At 38.7% G+C, this 20,528-nt stretch overlaps 1 protein-coding gene across 3 annotated transcripts in view; it reads left to right on the top strand.

The window, feature by feature from the left end:
- TNIP3 (TNFAIP3 interacting protein 3) overlaps positions 1-20,528 on the top strand; it is a 96,817-nt gene that overhangs the window by 53,199 nt on the left and 23,090 nt on the right. For 2 of the 3 annotated variants that reach the window (XM_003271331.3, XM_004088447.2), the window contains exons 4-7: positions 10,781-10,867; positions 14,285-14,365; positions 16,777-16,842; positions 18,284-18,433. In XM_003271331.3, coding sequence (XP_003271379.2) covers positions 10,781-10,867; positions 14,285-14,365; positions 16,777-16,842; positions 18,284-18,433 — 384 coding nt within the window. Of the gene's footprint in view, positions 1-10,604; positions 10,868-14,284; positions 14,366-16,776; positions 16,843-18,283; positions 18,434-20,528 lie in introns of those variants that run through there. The other variant, XM_030815200.1, reaches the window with a different exon arrangement.

Raw genomic sequence — 20,528 nt, forward strand, 5'->3', positions numbered from 1 at the left:
GCTCACTATAGCCTCAACCTTTTAGGCTCACGTGATTCCCCCGTCTCAGCCTCCCAAATTGTTGGGATTATAGGTGTCAGCCACCATGCCTAGTCTCTTAATTTTTATAATTATAACTATAGGTATTTAAAAATAGTGTCTAAATCTGTAGATATGGTGTTGAATTATATTGCCTCCGGAAGAAGGTAGTTCTCTTTCCCCTGAAGTATCCAAGCTAATCTGGACAACCCCTTCGCAGGAATGATGCAGAAAAGATTCCATCATCAATGGAGTGGTCCCCTCTAATGCTCAGATTTTATATTCAGAAAACAGAAAATACAACTGAGATGTGCCTTTTGCTCATCTTCATATTCTAGTACTTAGCACAATACTTGGTCCACAGACAATAATCACTAAGTATTTAATATAAGAATGCATACATTGGTCAGGTGCAATGGCTCACGCCTGTAATCCCAGCACTTTGGGAGGCTGAGGCAGGTGGATCACTTGTGGTCAGGAGTCTGAGACCAGCTTGGCCAACATGGTGAAACTCCACCTCTACTAAAATTACAAAAAAATTAGCTGGGCGTGGTGCTGCACACCTGTAACTCCAGCTGCTCAGGAAGCTGAGACAGGAGAATTGCTTGAACTCGGGAGGCAGAGGTTTCAGTGAGCCAAGATCTCACCATTGCGCTCCAGCCTGGGCAACAGAGCCAGATTCCATCCCAAAGAAAAAAAATGCGTACATGAATGAAGGTGAAGTCAACACATGGGCAAAATACAAGAGAAAAACAGAGTGATCTGCATTGCTATAAAATGATCAGCGGCTAATTTCCTTCCAGAGAAAATAATTTAAAAAAAAACAAACTCAAACACAGATTACAGTTTTAAAAGGCTGAATTTCTCTTTTCTAACCACTACGGTTTTTGAAGGCTGAATTTTCTCTTTTCTGACTACTACAGTTTTTAAAGACTGAATTTCTCTTTTCTGACCACTAATTTCTATTTTGGAAATAGAAATTAATCTCTAGGCATGCCATGGTGGGAATTTGTTAAGATTTTGTTTGGATACAATGTCAAAGGTCAAGCCACCTCATATCTATCCCTCAAAAATGCTTAATTCCCATAAAACTTCCCTGAATCATATTCCTAATGGCTTAGGCTCCTGCATTGCTTTTCCATCATTGGTAAATGATGTCTCCTGCTATAATTTTTAGGTGTGTTATTTATGTCTACCCACATAGATAAAAGGTTCTTTGGGGGAAGTAAACCAGGAAGACTAAATGAGCTCTGATATGGGTTCAGCCACCCACTTGTCACATCATAATTGTGAGCAAGTCATTTGCCATCTCTAAATTCAACTTTGTCCTCATTAACATTAAAGCTGCCTCTTCTTACGGGGCTGTCGTGAAGTTCAGACTGAAGCAAATAAAGTATTTTAAACCACATAACTCCTTAGTACAAAATAGTAATTTTCTTTGTTTTCTAAACTAAATTTAGTTCCATTCTAGGACCTCTAGCTTGTCCTTTGGAAAGTAATTTATCTAGTTGACTGCAGAAAATTTCAGTCACTTCAGTGTTTTCTCAGGCAATTTATATTTTCTGTGCAGTGGTATGCAAGAATTATCCCCTGTCCCTTCACATAATGGTACCTAGGGATTTGTGGAACAGATTTTGTGAAATAATCTGGTTAAAATAGGGTTGCCAGATGTAGCATATAGAAATATAGGATGTCCACCTCAGTTTAAATTTCAGATAAACGGCAGAATATTGTATGAGACAAACATACAAAAAATTGTTGTCTATCTGAAATTCAAATTTGACTGGATATTCTGTATTTTTCTGGCAACTTTGGGGTGGAGGCATCAGGGTTACGGTGATCCCCCATCTGACACTGCCATTGGCACTGATGTAGTCTATCCCTTACGGGTTTTTTCATTGGCCTATATCCTCACTGGCAATCGCCAAAGCTTCCAGGTCACTCAGCATATCTCTAGTCCTTAGGGCCATGTGGTAAACACTACATCCTCCTCAATTTGACTCTGAGGCCTCCTCAAACCCTCAGTTAGCCACTCTTTCATCCTTCCCAGGAACATAGGAAATTTCTGGCTCTGCTTCCACACCACTATAAGGTTGAGTTGTCTCAGGACCTCTCTATTTAGACAAATCCTAAGGCCATGTCACAGCCGTGTACCTTGGTGGTGTGGAGAAATTCTCTTCAAGGCTTGCACCTTCCCTGGACTTAACCCAGTAAGGCTGGAGCTGACTCTGCTCTTTGATGTTCAATGTAAGCAATTTGGAAGATGACAGATGAGTACCTAGAAGTAGGGGAATAGGGGCCAGGTGTGGTGGCTCATGCCTGTAATCCCAGCACTTTGGGAGGCTGAGGCAGGCGGATCATTTGAGGTCAGGAGTTCAAGACCAGCCTGACCAACATGGTGAAACCCCATCTCTACTAAAAATACAAAAAAAAATAGCCGGGCCTGGTGGTTCATGCCTGTAGTCCCAACTACTTGGGAGGCTGAGGCAGGAGAATCGCTTGAACCCAGGAGGCAGAGGTTGCAGTGAGCCAAGATCGCATCACTGCACTCCAGCCTGGGTGACAGTGTGAGACTCCATCTCAAAAACAAAACAAAACAAAACAAAATGTAGGGGAGGAGGGCTCCATTTCCTCATGAGAACTGAGAAACATCCAGGCAGTACTCTTTTTGCCTGATTCATTTTCATTTTCCTGAGGCATGAAACCTTTCTCTTCTAGGGCAGATGGTGAAAGTGGTAAGGACAGGTTACACTGACTCTTCATCTACTCATTTGTTTTATCAGTTATTCTTGGTATAAGTTTTTATGCCTTGATTCAGACTTTTCCCCTAACGTTTTATCATGAACATTTCAAACACGTAGGAAAGTTGAAAGAATTGTATGGTATACACATACACCCACCATCAAAATTCTGCCATGAACATGAACATTTTACTCTACTTGTTCACCATCTATTCATCCATCTATCCACCCCTCTTTTAATCCATCAACTCATGTAACTTTTTGAGGCATTTCAAAATAAATTGCACAAAATAAATTAGCCTAAAATCTTTAAAAATTGTTTTGAAAACATTAGCTCTTGAAATTCAAAGGTTTGATTCTCCAGATGGTGTCTAGAGTTTGGAGAGTCTATTTTGAAATGCAAAGGCCGAACAGGGGCTGTTCTCCTCTTTTTATTCTATGACAAACTTAATCTGACAAAAGATATCCCTTACTGGCAAGGCATGGTGGCTCACGCCTGTAATCTCAGCACTTTGGGAGGCCAAGATGGGCAGATCACCTGAGGTCAAGAGTTTGAGACCAGCCTAGCCAACATGACGAAACCCACTAAAAGTACAAAAATTAGCAGGGCGTGGTGGCAGGCACCTGTAATCTCAGCTACTCGGGAGGCTAAGGCAGGAGAATTTCTTGAACCCGGGAGGCAGAGGTTGCAGTGAGCTCAGATCATGCCACTGCACTCCAGCTTGAGCGACAGGGCAAGATTCCTTCTTCAAAAAAAAAAAAAGGTATCTCTTGCCGAGCAAAGAAAGAATTAGCTCCCTAAAACAAAAGAATAGAGTGTGTTTTGGGGGATCATCAGTTAATACTTCGGTATGTTAACTTGTAAGATCTTAGAAAGCACCATGAAAATGTGGAAAATATCATTAAAGACAACAGTTCTGCCTTTTAAAAATTTTCCCATAGCATATCTAATTATTTATATTATTTATTTATTAAATATTAATCAAAATCAAGTAAAAAAATTTAAGAGGAATTTGTATGAAGGCTAAAGAATATTGATCATGTAACCAAAATAGGATAAATTAAAATATTTGCCTATAAAATGAATAAAAAGAAGATACATGGAAACAGGCCAGCTCTTTAAACATGTGTTAACAGTCCTACCTGATCATTTCTGGTTTGGCAAAGCCTATAACTTTGTGTATCCCTGTGGTCATTGTGTGTTCTGGACTGTGTTCTGAAAAGCAGGGGTGTGCTATGCTGAATCTTGTACAATAGATTCATACATAAACGGACTCATTCAATAAAAATGTATTATACTACTCTGTACCTTGAAGGTACTGTGGTAGTTCCTAAGGCTAAAATGATAAATATCGACCTCATCTTCAAGAAGTTTATAGCATCTCAGAGGCGAAAGGTACATCAAATTAACAACTGCTTTACAATAAGTGCTAGAGTTGATGCTTCACAAAGCACCACGAGATCATAAAGAAGGAAGTAGCTAACTCCACTCTGGAGGACCAGGGGAGACTTCACAGAGGAGCTGATGGTCAAGGTGGGTCAGATTGTTTACTGCTTTGTGGGGCACTCAGAAATCTTTAAACATGGATTTCATGAAGTCTGCAGTTTTATAGAGTCTGCAGACTGGTCAACAAAAGCCAATTTGCCTTCTTATGTATCTGATGTGTCCTAAAAACTAAAAGTGTATAATCAAAACAGACTCCAAACAACCTCACTATATTGCATAGGAGCATTGTTTCAGAGTTCCAACCAGGAGGGGCACAAGTGTATATCCTCCAAGAGGCTATGGAATCTGTGACACCCCATCCCCTGACTCTGCTAGTTCAAAACCAGGTTTGGGGGGATCAAAGAGAGGTGATTTACTAGTTGGAAGCCAAAAAGTTGAAGTTTCTGATCTTTACATCCCATATAATCTCGAGAGGATGTATGATTTGGGAACATTATACATTTGTTTTGGGGTAAGGAAGGCAATTTGTATGTGTCTGAGTCCCACATGAACACGCACAGACACTAAAATGGCACTACTTTGGGCTCGAGAAACACAGAGTGAACACAACACACAAAAGTTGCTATCATGGAGTTTACAACCTAGTGTTGGGAGGCAATCAACAAAAAGAAGAAAAAAATTTAGTGCTATGGAAAAATAAAGCAGGAAAGGTGAATGGAAAGTGCTGGGGTGGAGAGCAATTTTAAATTGGGAGGCCAAGTAAAGACTCAATAAACAGATGTCACTTACACCATTACCTGTCAAAGGTGAGGGGATGTACCATGTGGACATCTAGGGAAAAGATAGTTAGAGGCAAGAGAGAACTATCAAGGGGCAACAGTGTGGTCAGGACATGGTGCAGAATGGACTAACAGAAGGATACCGAGAACGAGGTCAGAGAGGCCTGGGCTAGATTGTGCAGGACCTTGCCACCATAAAGAGTTCTGCTTTCACTCTGAGTGACATGGGAAACCACTGAAAGGTTCTGAGCAGAGGAATGACATGAAATGACATTTTAAAAGCCTCACAATGACCGCTGTGTTAATAATGGGGAGGGGAGAGTAGAAGCAAAAATAGAAGCAGGGAAACCCTTAGGTTATTGCAGTACTCCAGCTAAGAGATGATGGTGAGTTGGTGTCAATGCAAAAATGTCAATCATCTTGCCCAAGGTCACATAACTAGCAAGTGGTGGAACTAGGTTTGACACACAGTCAGAGATCGGTCACTGCTGGACACGCTCTTAAAAATGTTCCTATGAATAAAATCAGGAAGCAAATATTAAAGTCCTCATTTTGAAAAAGTTATTAAAAGGCATTTTTTTTTGAAAAGCTGTGGTGGGAGGATCATTCAAGGCCAGGAGTACAAGACCAGTGTGGGCAATATAGTGAGACCACATCTCTACAAAAATTTAAAAGATAAAAATAGCCAGACGTGGTGGTACACACCTGTAGCTACTCAAAAGGCTGAGGCAGCTGGATTGCTTGACCCCAGGAGTTGGAGGTTACAGTGAGCTATGATTGTACCACTGCACTCTAGCCTGTACTACAGAATGTAACTCTGTCTCTTAAAAAAAAAAAAAAAAAAAAAAGAAAGAAAAAGGCCAGGCATGTTGGCTTATGCCTGTAATCCCAGCACTTTGGGAGGCCGAGGCAGGTGGATCACAAGGTCAGGAGTTCGAGAACAGCCTGGCCAATATGGTGAAACCCTGTCTCTACAAAAAAATTAGCCAGGCGTGGTGGTGCCTGCCTGTAATCCCTGCTACTCAGAAGGCTGAGGCAGAAGAATTGCTTGAACCCAGGAGGCGGAGGTTGCAGTAAGGCGAGATTGTGCTACTGCACTCCAGCCTGGGCAACAGAGCGAGACTCTGTCTCAAAAAGCAAAAACAAAACAAAACAAAACAAAAAACAAAAAAAAAGAAAGAAAAAAATGGTAAGTTTATTTCACCTTGCCACTTGCTTATTAAACTGAGAAGTCTCCAGGCTTTTGTGGCAATGTGCTACTTCCCTGTCTGGATATATTTTCAGAAAGCCTACAAAATGTTCAGATAGATTGGATACAGGATGTAAGAGAAAGAAGAGTCAAATATGATTCCAAGATTTTTGATCTGGAGAATAAAAGGTGTTATTAATTGTAACAGGGAAGGCAAGTTTTGCAGGGAAAATCATAAACTAAGCTATCATGATCAAACAGGTCAGGTGAAGAAGGAGGTAACTATTATGCATACAAGCAGAGATGACAATTAAGCAATTAATACAGGAGTCTCGAGTCCAGGAATGTGGTTCATTCCTAGTGCCCCTGGGGAACTGATTGCTAAATATTCTGATTGTCACAAGCTGTTAAAATAAATATTTTGAATATTACTTTTGCTAATGTATATTAACTGCATTGCAGTTTCCAGTCTCTCCCATTTAATATATGAAGAGCTAAAACCAATTAAAAAACCACTTTGATCATGTAATTCCTTTGCCCAAAGGACTTTAGTAACTCCATATGGCCTATAAGGTCAACATTTCTTAATCTGAAATTAAAATCTTTTACGATTTCATCCAAATAAACTTTGAAAATACCACATGGACCCTACTCTAGGTAAACTGGATTTGTCAGAATCCTTCATAATTAGGTTTGCCCAATTGTATTCTGTTTCTTACTTTGCTCCCTTTACAGCATTTATAGCTCAGCTTTCGCTCTCTATCAAAATCCTATCTACCCTTCAAGGCCCAGCAGAAACTCTGACTCTTTCCATAGGTATTAAAGGTGAGAATGAGCACTCTCTCCTCTGAATTCTTACAGGCCTTATTGTCTCTATGATTCATTTCCTGGTTTTCATTTACTGTTTAGTTTTTCAAATATATATATATATATATATATATATATATATATAGACATACACACAGCCACACACACGTATGTATGTGTGTGTACATTTCATCATAAGCAGGGAATTTTTGCTTTTGTTTTCCTTTGGAACCCACACAATGTCAAGTACAGGGTGAGTGATGCATAAATTGTGGATTTCCCTTTCCTTTTGTCATATTATTTGTTTCATAAATAATTTGATTGATGGTCCTATCTTTAAAACCAAATTGTTATTACTATATAAGCTCAGATAGCAACCCTAGGAGAAGGATACTATTACTATCCCATTGTATAAAATGGAAATTGAGCCTTAGAGACCTTAAGCATCTTAGATGACCAAAGGCACAAGCAGTGAGTGGCAGAGCCAAGCTGTGAGTCCAGATAATCTAATTCTAGAGCTAGATCTTTTAGTCATTAATAATCCTCTCTTTCCTACCTACATAGCACATACACTTAAAAATTCATGCAAATAGATTCAGGAAACGAAGGTTTTTCAGCTCCCATTGTAAAAGCATGAAAAGGAAAAAGGCATGTTTCTTTTACCTGCCAAAGAATGCCTCCAATAACTTATAGAAATATGGTGTTCTCCTCTTGGACTAATTTTAAGATAATTATTGTCCACTAGAATGATGGTTATAGACCAGTGACTGGTAGTCCTTGTTCCTTTACCACATTTCCCTTTGTTAATTTTAATTTTAATTTTCTTTCCTCTGTATAATATTTTAGTGACTTCAGAAATGAAGACTCTTCACAACAGCTTTGGAAACATGGAATGACACCTCTGTTTCTCTGAAAGTGATTTCAGCTAGTGAGACTTCTCATGAAACAAAGCTTGACTAAATGCCAGACTCTTAAAATATGTGGCACAATGTGAGAGGGATGGAGGTGAAGTGAACAGAGCATATGTAACAGAAAAGACCCAATTAATTCTTAGGGATGGCCTATTGAAAGTCTCATTTTTCTGAAACCAAACTTGTGGTTCTTCAGAAGAGTTATTACTTATTCATAAATAACCATATGGCTCTCTTGAGCTAATAGAAAATCTTTTTGTTGTTTATCTGCATAGTAGAGGAGGCAAAGGAATTGTAATGAAAGATGCAAAGGTATAGAATTTCCATTTAATAGAAGCCGTCGCACCTAACAATGTATGTGCATCAGGATATTTTACAGGGGAGATTCCAGGGGCACATTGCCAGGGATGGTACATTTCCTGGCAAGAAAGTGTTCTTCCCACCCACTTTTCTAGGTCAATGTTACCACATCCCTAGTTTATTACTACCAAATACAAAGTTAAAGCTGAAGAGAACCTTAAACTATATAGAACTATGGAGTGTGTATGTGCATGGTATGTTTCAGAAGAAAAATATTTTTACAGTAGAGTTTTCTTTTTCTTTTCTGATGAGCAGATTTTAGTGCTGATAAAGTGTCAGTTCAGGAAATCGCTGCTTTTATACCCTAAAGTCAGATCTTATGTGAGTTACAACTCTTACTTTCAGAACCCTGAATGAACAATTTGATTCTTACCTGTATTTTTGGATTTTGCCTTAAAGCATCGTCACTCCCTTTCACTCAAGCGTAGACCCAAACATAACAAGAAACCAGAAGAAAGTAAACACACACACACACACACACACAAACTAGCAAAAAGTTCATTGATTTGGTATATCATTATATAGATATTCATTCATTTATTCATGTAGCAAAATGAACGCCTGTTGTGTGCCAGACAGCTCAGTGCCTGTGTGCGTGGACACAGAGATGAACACAGGAACATGGAAATATGTAATCGTAATGCATGGTGAAGTGCTCTTCTTAGCTGACTAGAGGAGGTCAAGAGAAGATCAGAAGGAAAGAGAGGCACTGACTCTAGGTTTTCCCGGTCACAAGGTTGGATGGAGGGCCCAGAGAGGAGACATCTGAGGTGGCAAGAACAGCATGCACAGAGCTCAGGGGGGTAGAACCACCTCACTCATTTCAGGAGAGGGAGGTCAGTCAGGATGGTTGGAGCACAGGGGAGAGTTGGGGAGTAGGGGGAGATATTCAGGAGAAATGGGAGGGCCAAATGTGGGACACTCAATCACTCCCTTTTGAATTTTAGGAGTTTTAGGCTTTATCCTTTGGTGCTTTCTAAGATCTTATAAGTTAATATATTGAAGTATTAACTGATGATCCCCCAAAACACACTCTATTCTTTTGTTTTATGGAGCTAATTCTTTCTTTGCTCGGCAAGAGATATCTTTTTTTTTTGGAAGAAGGAATCTTGCCCTGTCGCTCAAGCTGGAGTGCAGTGGCATGATCTGAGCTCACTGCAACCTCTGTCTCCCGGGTTCAAGAAATTCTCCTGCCTTAGCCTCCCGAGTAGCTGAGATTACAGGTGCCTGCCACCACGCCCTGCTAATTTTTGTACTTTTAGTGGGTTTCGTCATGTTGGCTAGACTGGTCTCAAACTCTTGACCTCAGGTGATCTGCCCATCTTGGCCTCCCAAAGTGCTGAGATTACAGGTGTGAGCCACCATGCCTTGCCAGTAAGGGATATCTTTTGTCAGATTAAGTTTGTCATAGAATAAAAAGAGGAGAACAGCCCCTGTTCGGCCTTTGCATTTCAAAATAGACTCTCCAAACTCTAGACACCATCTGGAGAATCAAACCTTTGAATTAAATATATGTGAATATCTCATAGGCAGGTTAATGAAGTTAAATGATTTTCTCTTTTCTCTTTTTAGTTACACATTCTTTCCTTTTTTGTATTCCTTGCCTCTTTTTTTTGTTCCAAGTCCGAAATGAGGTCTTCTGTTCCATCGCAGTCCATTTATGTTGCTGCAAGTATCTGCCATTTCCGTGCTTTTATCTGTACTACCCAGTAGTGCTCCATTACCTCAAGTCTCCTAAAATGACAGCAGTTAACTAATTAAAACTAAAATGATTCTCCATGAGAAGATTTCACTTCAAATGAGTCATGGAGACAATCTGGACTTGATTTATAGAAAAGACAGTTTTAAACTTGAGAGGCGAGTTTAACCTTTCTGCCAATATAAAAGATTAGATTTGCAAACAATGCCCATTTTCTTTACAATGAATTATTTTCCTTTTTATTTCTATAAGGATTAGTGGCACTTATAGTATGATTTATTATGAATTATGTATGACTCATTAAGTTCTACCAAGCTATACTCACATTTAGAAGGCATTGCCAGAAAATCCCGCCTTTAGGGAAACCGAGCTGTCAAAAAGTCAACAGTTACCTAATTGCTCTGGGAAATACAATGCATTTATAACAGTTAGGCTACTGAGGAAACACTTGGATTGCCCAGGCTTTCTGTGGTGGAGAACTTCCTCCTCCAGTGGGAGAAACTGCCAGTAAAGGAAGAATGACGATTTACATACCATAGCAAGGCTAATCTGCCCCAGATCTTAGTCACAGCCTGCCTATTTGAGACATCCTGGGAAATCCCTATTTGGAAGAGAAGAAAAGTTAAAATCCCAGTTGCAGTGCTTATAACTTTATTCTGTGTAATTCCTATCCACAGTCACTTCTGTTCATGTTTAATGAAAACCTATTGCTGTTATTTTCTATTATGAGTTAATGGTGATGTGTGTTTTTTAAATTTTGTATACTTACTCTCACCCTAAAATATATTGTAAGAGACTTTTTCCCCTCTTGTTCTTTCTGCTTTCCAAGACTCCAGGAAAAACAGCTTCCATGGCACATTTTGTACAGGGCACATCTAGAATGACTGCTGCAGAAAGTTCTACGGGGCATAAAGAGGTAAGAACATATTTCTAGGAGATGAGTTGATCACATCTAGCATTGATGGCATTTCTAGTGGTTAACTGTGCACTTATTAGTAAGAACAGAAATGGCTAGTTTGCTTTCTTTAGCCAAGATTTGCTCTATATTTTTAACCAATATTATGTAACATAGAAAAAAATATCTAAGTAACCAGTACGTTGCTTTCAACCCACTGGGCTTAAATTCCTTTCAGCCTTCCAATTCTGTGGGTTCCTTATTTTGTCCTTGATTTTTGTTATATATAAAATCTAAAAAGAATACTATATTGGTGTGGGTAGAAATAGAACATATTGTAACAATAGAGTATCTGTAGTAACATTTTTATATATTTACAATTGGTACCATAGATTTTGTTCAGCAACAGAGACTACTGCTAATTGAATGAATGAATTCAAGTATTTTCTAGTTTTCTTTTACAGATAACCAAGGTATAATGGGAAACTAAACGGAAACTTCTATTCATTTAAGTTTTTAATTTAGTAGCATCAGACCTTGAATATACATTGGTAAGGATGTTATCATAGAGAAAGAAGTGCCCAGATGCTTTGAACACAAATTCTACTTTACAGGGAATAATTATAGGAAATTATTTATAGGGAATAACTGTTCTGTAAGCAGCCCTTACTAGAAGCAATGACTGAAAATCTTTGTAGTTACTGCAAATCAGATGCCTTCATTAGCAACTGCAAAGCAAAGTAAATACTGATGAAAATGTCCCCAAAACCTTTGTATTTGATTAATTTCGCTTTATTTTATAGAAACCTGAGACATACGAAGTATAACAAAATGTTGATTAATCTCCAGAGACAGCTCTGGTGATACATTTGTAACTTACATGCCATTCCTAGTCACTATGTTTTCTATCTTTCCTCCCTCCTATCCTCCCCCACTTATAACTAAATATTACTCGTGAATTTCAAAAACTAGTGCTCCTGCAGTTACAAATAGAGCCTCTTGCAGATTTGGTATCTAGATTTTCAGTAATTTTTATTTATAAAAGAAAAATCAAGGGTGAAATGTATTATAATTTTCTTCCAGAGAAAATTGTTTATGGGGAAACAAAGACAAAGCACACTGTCTCATTGTTCCACATCTGGGATCCCAAGGGCAGGGACATACAAAGGCTTGCCAGTCACAGATTTTTGTCTACATCACAAACAGAGAGGAGCCATTTTTGAGGACCCATAATTTATTCCCTAGAATGGGAATATATTGAACTTTAGTATGAGTCAAGATTACCTAGGAAATGTATTAGAAATACAGATGACTTGGCTGCTCTTCTAGAAATTCTGATCCATTGTTCAGGATGCTCTATGTTTAGCAAGCTTAACGGTGACTTTGATGTGCTTTTGTGGTGAGAACCACTGTTCCAAAATCCAGTCTTGCTGTGCCTTTACTTTGCTGATGACCTCAAGATACACTAAGTAGAGTTGGCTCACAGCATTTTCCAGATCAAAGATGCTTAATAGTTAGTCTGTTCTAACCCAGAATGGGTCCAGTTTCTTGGAAGTCTTCCCCAAAAGAAGAAGGTCCAATTAGGGGCCCCAACATACTTGACACTTGGGTTTCAGTGTCACTCTTGGTGCTCAGACAGACCAGCTTCTTGAGGTCAAGAGCAAATATAATCATTCAGAATTTATTGACCCACAGAAGACTGTCTCTTTTTAAATGTGGTCTTAATTGTAACATAGGTCTAAATAGGAAGAAGCTAAGGAAGCGAGAGCATCTATGCTTACTTAAAATATCATCAAACCCTAAAATGCTGAAACATAAAGAAACAGAGAAAAGACAGAAAATACAGTTTTGTAAACAATTTCTGATGAAAAAACATGCTTGAAATCCCATGAAAAAGAACAATTTCCTGTACACATTTCTTTTTTTTTTTTGGTGATGATATAAATGTCAATTTAATAAAGAGAGTAATAAAAAAGCAGATATTTAAGAACATATTCCTGTAAGCCTGTGACAATGTTCCCATACGAGCTCTCATGGTATTGATTAGAAGGAGAAGCTTAGGGCTACATCTTGAAATATCTTCTGTGATGGCAAAGAAGAGTGGCAGTAGGGAGAATAATTCTGAGCCACATGAGAGCCTGGGCAAAAGTGGAGATACCTGTGCCACGTGGAAATACATTACAAATGGACTATGGCAAAGGGTCTGGCCAGAATCTTGCCTGACACAGGTCATACAAAAGCCTTCAGTAGTTCACCCCAAGAAATAGCTGGTCCAGGCTGTAGATGAGAGGCACTGGACAGACAGATCCACACCCGCCTCCTGAGTCTCAGAAGTCCGGTGTGCATCGAACATTAAGCCCCTAGCCTACTGAGACTTCACCTCCCAGCTGGTCTTCTACCATCTGATTCTTGAGCCCCATCATGTCAGTGTCATCTCCATACTGGAATTGCCAACAATGTTTGATGGAGGGTTTCACCCTGGGTATTTCTGGCAAAGACCAACAACATGTTTTGAAAATATTTCTTAATTGTTCACGAATAACTTTAAGCAATTTAGTGGTCCACAGTAACTATTAAGCCTGAAACTGATTACAGATGTAGGAACTACTCTCATCACCCGATTCAGTGTATTACTTATATGACTCTAAGATGAGATAGTAATAAGACTATTGAATTATTATAGAGGATCCAGTCCTTTATTTAAGTAAATGTTGTTCTTAGTTGATTTAGGCAGATGGTAGACAGCTTCCACAGCGTTTTTGTTATCTTTAAATGAATACTCTCACTCCTGAAAAAAAATAACTGAAAAGAAAGGTGGTAAACTTTTCATTATGCCAGTAATTTATTATTAATCTAAACTAGTAACCTAGTGACTTTATTTAAGGAGCTGGCTAAAATTACACAGTAATTACACAGTAATAGCTGTGTGTGTTTGTCTTTATTCTCGATGATTTTGTCCTTCCTCTGACTTTTACTGGGTCTACTTTTCAGAATATTACTCACATACATGTTCATGGGCAGAGTACCAAAATGACTTTTTTGAAATGTTTACTATAAAAATACCTAAAATAGATCCATGAAACTTACCTGATTTCTGAATTGTCATTTTTTTGGAAAAGGATTGAAATCCAAATTCATAAAATTTTAATCTCTGACTTACCTGTTATAGTATACAGATATATTTATAATTTATTAAAAAATTATTTTGGTAACTAATTTATATAAAGGATTCTAAAACATAATATGAAGCTGATTCATCCATCAGCCACTATGAAGGACTTAGGGTGTGAGGATTATTACTGCTAGAATCAAGTATTTTTATAAATGGCAACAGGAGAGTTGGCCAAATGCATGGGGTTTGTGAGGAACAGTACTTCTGTTTATTTTGTAAACAGCTTTGTTTCAATCTTCTTCTTCTTCTTCTTTTTTTTTTTTAAGTGTGCTGAATCATCAACAAGAAAGAACTTGACGAATTCTCTTGAACAAAAGATAAGGTGTTTGGAAAAACAGAGGAAAGAGGTAACTTAGAAATATTCACTAAAGCCACAGGTGCCATGGATTAACACTGAGGATAAAATAATGTATTATCCTTGTGCCTTTTATTTTTGTTATCAGGTCACAGTATTTATCTTTAAGATACTGGACTGCACTATTTTGAGAGCAAATGCTTTTTTCTTATTCACTTGTATGTCTCATACTTGTCTCAGTGTCTGCGCAGTGACGAATGAAAAATGACAAAGTCATAAGTCTGGTAATATAATCCTAATTTTCTCAAAACTTAGATGTTTCCTCCACACAGACCAAGTGACTTTATCCTTTATGCCTTTATCCTTTGTGCCTTATGACCTTTACCCTTTATGCCTTGCAACTTGACACACCTTGAAACTCAAGGTTTCTTGAGTTACTTGAAAAGTCTTTAAGTATAGTTGATTTAGGTGCTATGACTTCATGAATTGAGCATCCAAACACATGGGAGTTAAAAAGCATTATCATAAGTAAAGTTTGTTTCTAAAATGTTCCTGGGAATTAATGGGTATTATTTTGAGTTTTATTTTTCTGAGCTTAATGAATGTTAGAACCTCTTTACTCTTCTTGACAGAGGAAGTAGTTAAAAGTATAACAATTTTAGCACTCTGTATACTGTCAATTTTGTAATTCCTTTTTTTTTTTTTTTGAGACAGTGTTGCTCTGTCACCCAGGCTGGAGTGCAGTGGCACGATCTCAGCTCACTGCAGCCTCCGCCTCCAGGGTTCAAGTGATTCTTGTGCCTCAGCCTCCCTAGTAGCTGGGATTACAGGTGTGCATGACCATGTCCAGCTAATATTTGTATTTTTAGTAGAGATGGGGTTTCGCCATTTTGGCCAGGCGGGTCTTGAACTCTTGTCCTCAAGCGATCTGCCCACCTCAGCCTCCCAAAGTGCTGGAATTACAGGAGTTAGCCACCATGCCCAGCCTGTAATTCCTTTTCTAATTCATTCTGTGTACTACATCTTTCATGTTCTCTTCTATGGTGTCTTCTGCTGTTCTTTGATACTTGAAGAATATTGTGACCTTCTGGAAAATTACTGAACTATGGCAGAGTAATGTTACTATAGTATACACATGGGAATCCCTAAAATGCCAACAGGGTAACTCTCGATATAATAATATTATACAGTTTCATACTAAATAATGATATGTATTTTCAGCATAAGAGTTACCTAGTAACTGCCACTCTGGATTCAGTAGTTTGCTTTTTAATTAGGAGAAAGTTTTGCTACTTTTTAGTCATTATGACTATCTTCTCGGTGTCTGTTCCATATAAATAAGTGTTGGAATTTCTCTTAATGCAGAAAACCACAAACTGCCCCCCAAAAAAGCTAACCACATATCACAGCATTTCTTCTGTCTTCTAATTAGCAGATAGTTTTAAGATCTTTAAGTTATTTGTAGCCTAAAATGCATCTAAATATTGTCTTATGACAAAACTATAATTTCTTGAAAATCTATATTTTCAAAATGGTGATATTATCTATTTGTTGAGTATTTATTATAAATCATGTGTTAATCTTTTAAAACACATTATTGCAAGAAAATCATGATCAGTTAATGGAGCCCAGGCTTTGTTAGCATAAATTCTGCTTTAAAAGAGCTGGAAAAAATATTTCATTATAATCAGTGTAAGCACATAGAAAAATACAAAAAAGTTTGGGAAAAGAACCTTCATGCATGAAGAAATCTTACAGACAATCATCAATACTTCCAAATTTTTATCAGATTGTGATTGGATTAAACAAAGAAAATGAAAATTCAAATAACTAAAAAAAAGTTAAAAGTTACTGATAAACTGTTCAGCTGACTTGTCAAGATATACCTAAGACTTACTCGTTTTTCTTTTCTTTTCTTTTCTTTTCTTTTCTTTTCTTTTCTTTTCTTTTCTTTTCTTTTCTTTTCTTTCCATGAGATGGAGTCTCACTCTGTCGCCCAGGATGGAGTGAAGTGGCACAATCTCAGCTCACGGCAACCTCCGCCTCCTGGGTTCAGGTGATTCTCCCGCCTCAGCCTCCCGAGTAGCTGGGACTACAGGTGCATGCCACCACGTCCGGCTAATTTTTGTATTTTTAGTAGAGACGGGATGTCACCATGTTGGGCAGGCTGGTCATGAACTCTTGACCTCAAGTGATCCCGCCTGCCATGGCCTCCCAGAGTGGTGGGATTACAGGTGTGAGCCACCGCACCCGGCCAATAGTTTTTCATATACGAACCAGTTATGAAAAGGTGAGAGTGCATTCAATTTAATCATCCCAGCCCAATCAGAACTTGATGGAAAAAATATTGTCTTCATCTATGACTTCTAAAATCTTAATAAGCTCAGAAAGTAATTTCTTTTTGACCAAATTTCCAAATGGGCAGAAATTCTTCGTTGATTCACCAAATTTTAATAATTTCAGCTCCTGGAAGTTAACCAGCAATGGGATCAGCAATTTAGAAGTATGAAAGAGTTATATGAAAGAAAGGTAAATACCTCTATCTATTCAGTATTTTCTTTAAATCCATTATCCTGGTGGGGCCAATTGTGTGAAGAGTCTCATTCATTTCAGCTACAAAGAGCTTTGTGGATAGCCAACTGTTGGAAAATGATGGGGAGAGTGCTAAGTGTAGTATTGGTCTCATGGCACTGAAGATTAATGAACGGTGTCAGTGAGTTGTCTTGAGCAATAGCTGAAGAAAGGTGCAAAAATGGCCCCCAGTGATGTCTCAAGAGTTCTTGTGCACATTTATCATGGCTCACAGAGTATCCCAGCCTTGCCTTTGTCACTAGAAGCCACAAATACACAAAGTTATATGTGAGGTGAGATGTGGTTTAAAGTCCATACTGTTTACGCCAGGTGAGCCCTAATTCTTTAATTAGCTAGCATGAGCTATTTTCCACAAATAGAGAAACAAATGGTGGTAGCAGTGAAAATGTGAGTAAAAATGGGGCAACCTCCTCTTCCATCTAAAGCATATTTGCTCTCAAGAAGCTCTGGTGAGAAAGGAGCTTTTGGAAGAAAACCTCCTTTAATACATAAAAGACAATTTATAATTTAAAATTATTCTATCTTCAAAAAGATAAAAACAGAAAGTACTTTCCCTTAAATAATTCAGTATTAAGAAACTTGACCATGAGTATTATAATACAGCAGCATTGTTCCTTTCTTCCTCATTTTGTTACCCAGAAGTATTGAATTTAGAAGGTGCAGGATAATGTTCCCGCTGCACCAGGCAATGGTCAGGCAGCCTTGCAATATCCCTGCTGGGGCAGTCCGGGTCTATAAATGTTAAAGATGATGATCCCGGAGAGAATGCTTAAGCTGCTTTCTCGAACGGCTTGCAGGTGTGTGAAGACAGTATTAGTGATGGCTATAATCTCCATCTTGGAAGACGCACCCATCTCTAAGATTCTCCCTCTGGACTGTGGCCACTTTGAGGACCTGCCACTCTGTCATCAGAGTGATTTGGCGCCTAGTAGGAGGTCAAGTGCTGCAAATTACTGATAGATAATGGCCATGTCTGTTTTTCTCTGGTGTAGGCATATTCTACTTAACCTGCTGCCCCTCATTGCCTTTTCCAGACCAGGCTAGGCTCACCTGGAGAGTTGAGAATAGAATGACAAACCTACAGAATCCCCTGGGTATGGTCTAAGTCTTTTATCCCCTCTGAAGTAGGGGTGGTTTGGAGAAAAGAAGGAAGAGCTGGGTGGTTTGGAGAAAAGAAGGCTGTTTTGGTGCAAGGCCAAGCTCCCTTTGAAACTCGAATATCCCGATCTGTGTTAGGGACGGTGGGAACTAGAACCTCTCCTTAGGGGACGTACTGGGGTGGGGCGTTTCTGTCCAAAGTTCATAGCCTGGGAATAAATCCAGGGGCTTGTGAGTTTCAGAGAAGGTATCTGCAGCTGTCTGTGAACGACCTCCTCAGGTAGCAGAGCTGAAGACGAAACTGGACGCCGCAGAAAGATTCCTCAGCACGCGGGAGAAGGAGCCGCATCAGAGGCAGAGGGAGGACGACAGGCAGAGAGAGGACGACAGGCAGCGCGACCTGACCCGGGACCGGCTGCTGCGGGAGGAGGTGGGCGGGCCCCGGGTCCTCGAGCCCAGAGGATCCAAGTAAAAGCAAGGGGGCGGGGAGATTTCCTGTAGAAAACCTACCGTTTTATTAAAATCAACTCACTACTGAGCAACGACCGATGTGCAAGGGTGCATGGGTTACGCAAGTCCCCAAGAGCCATGAACAAGGGTCGCTTTTCTAGAATAAGAAGGAAGGAGATTCTCTGCCGGCTTCCTCCTGGTTTGCATAAATAGGCAGACAGTCATTCCCCAGGTCCTTCCAGGAAGAAGAAAACGGATCCATAGATTTGCTAACTCTCTAGGGCATTTCAGCGTAGGAGAAAATTATTTTTTTCTTTTGCTTTTATTCTTATTTATTATTTTTATTAGTAGTGTTCATAATAATAATATGGCAATACTTTGTATTTGTGCAGTAGCTTTTCAAGCTTACAGAGAGATTTATATATGAGGTTTTACTTCTGTAACCAAAAATTTATAAGCCTTCATCCTCATTATCTCATTTAACATTCTTGGCCCACCTGTGAGCAAAATATTATTTTTGCTATATTAAAGATGAGAAAGCTGAGATGTAAACAAATTGAATTGCCTACGTTGATAAAAAGGGACTTGAACCCAACCTCCAGATTCTAAAGCTCCATCAGTCCCTCGCTGAGAACTGGATGGTGACAATTGAGATGACAGCTTTTCCTAAAGAACACTTTTTCTTCCTGGTTTTACTTTCAATTATTGGACTTCATGAATATTGTAGAAAATGGGAGGAAACCTTAAACTCTAATAGCCCCTCGTTATTTTAGGTTTAGTAAGAAAAAACAAAGTGTAAGGACTCTGAGGGGAAATCTTATCACTGATATCATGAGGCATTGGCAATATTTTAAAACATGTACAAATCTTAAGGCAATGTCTGAAATTAGCGCAGACAATGCCAGTCCAGGTTTTCCTACCTTGCTGAGGATGTCTTTGTCACAGTGAGTCAGGAAAACAGAGTTTAGCAACACTCCCTTTCTGCCATGTAGCAGTCATTTCCTTTTCCAATTACACCCTAGCCAGGAATCTGAGTAATTTTTCCCTCAATGCAGTTGGGACCATTTTCTCATTGGAATAATTTTCTCTTAAATTATGCTAAATTAGAAAATAATTGGCTTATTTTCTAAGTGTATATGTTCATTCGATTTAAATAAAAGCAAATCGAAATATTTTCCCTTTTAAATAAAATGAATTACCTAAAGTGGATTTCTTAAATTTAATAATCATATTGGGAAATATTAGTTACTCAAATAGCACACTTTAACACATATATTAGCTATTTTTGCATGTCAAATTACCTATTTTCTTCAATATTTATTTTACTGGGTTAAAATCTCAATCTCATTAAGAATCCAATTTACTTCACAAAATGTTTGCTATCTATTATACAAAATTAAGAGGTAGGAGATATTGTCTGAATCCAGAGCCTGTTGATGTTTAAGCAGCTAACCTTCAGTTGTTTAAAACACTGCACTTCTGGATGACAATTTTAGATTGTCATCTAAAATTGGAAGAGTGGTGGCAGTTGGACTAGTTGATTTCTACCTTTTAAAAATAATAATCACAACAATAGAGTGCTTTAAATAATGATCTGTAACGAAGGGTCTTATTGGCCTAAAGACTATTCTCTTTTCCCTCTTTCTAATACAGAATGATGCAGGAATGAGCTTTGAGATATTTAGTGTTGTTTTCTTACAATGAGAGTTTTTCTTTTTAAGACTTTCAGCTATTTTTCTTAATCACTTATCCATCACCTAGTAACAGTATATAGGGACTTGCTTATCCTGCAGACCCATTTATTTGATGATTGAAAGTAAGAATTGGGAATCCAGCACTTTGGGAGGCTGAGACGGGCAGATCACGAGGTCAGGAGTTTGAGACCAGCCTGGCCAACATAGTGAAACCCCGTCTCTACTAAAAAATATAAAAAATTAGCCGGGTGTGGTGGCAGGCACTTGTAATCCCAGCTACTAGGGAGGCTGAGGCAGGAGAATTGCTTGAACCGTTGAGGCGGAGGTTGTAGTGAGCTGAGATCACACCATTGCACTCCAGCCCGGGCGACAGTATGAGAA

Source organism: Nomascus leucogenys, chromosome 7b, assembly GCF_006542625.1.
Source record: "Nomascus leucogenys isolate Asia chromosome 7b, Asia_NLE_v1, whole genome shotgun sequence".
In the NCBI taxonomy this organism is placed as follows: Eukaryota; Metazoa; Chordata; class Mammalia; order Primates; family Hylobatidae; genus Nomascus; species Nomascus leucogenys.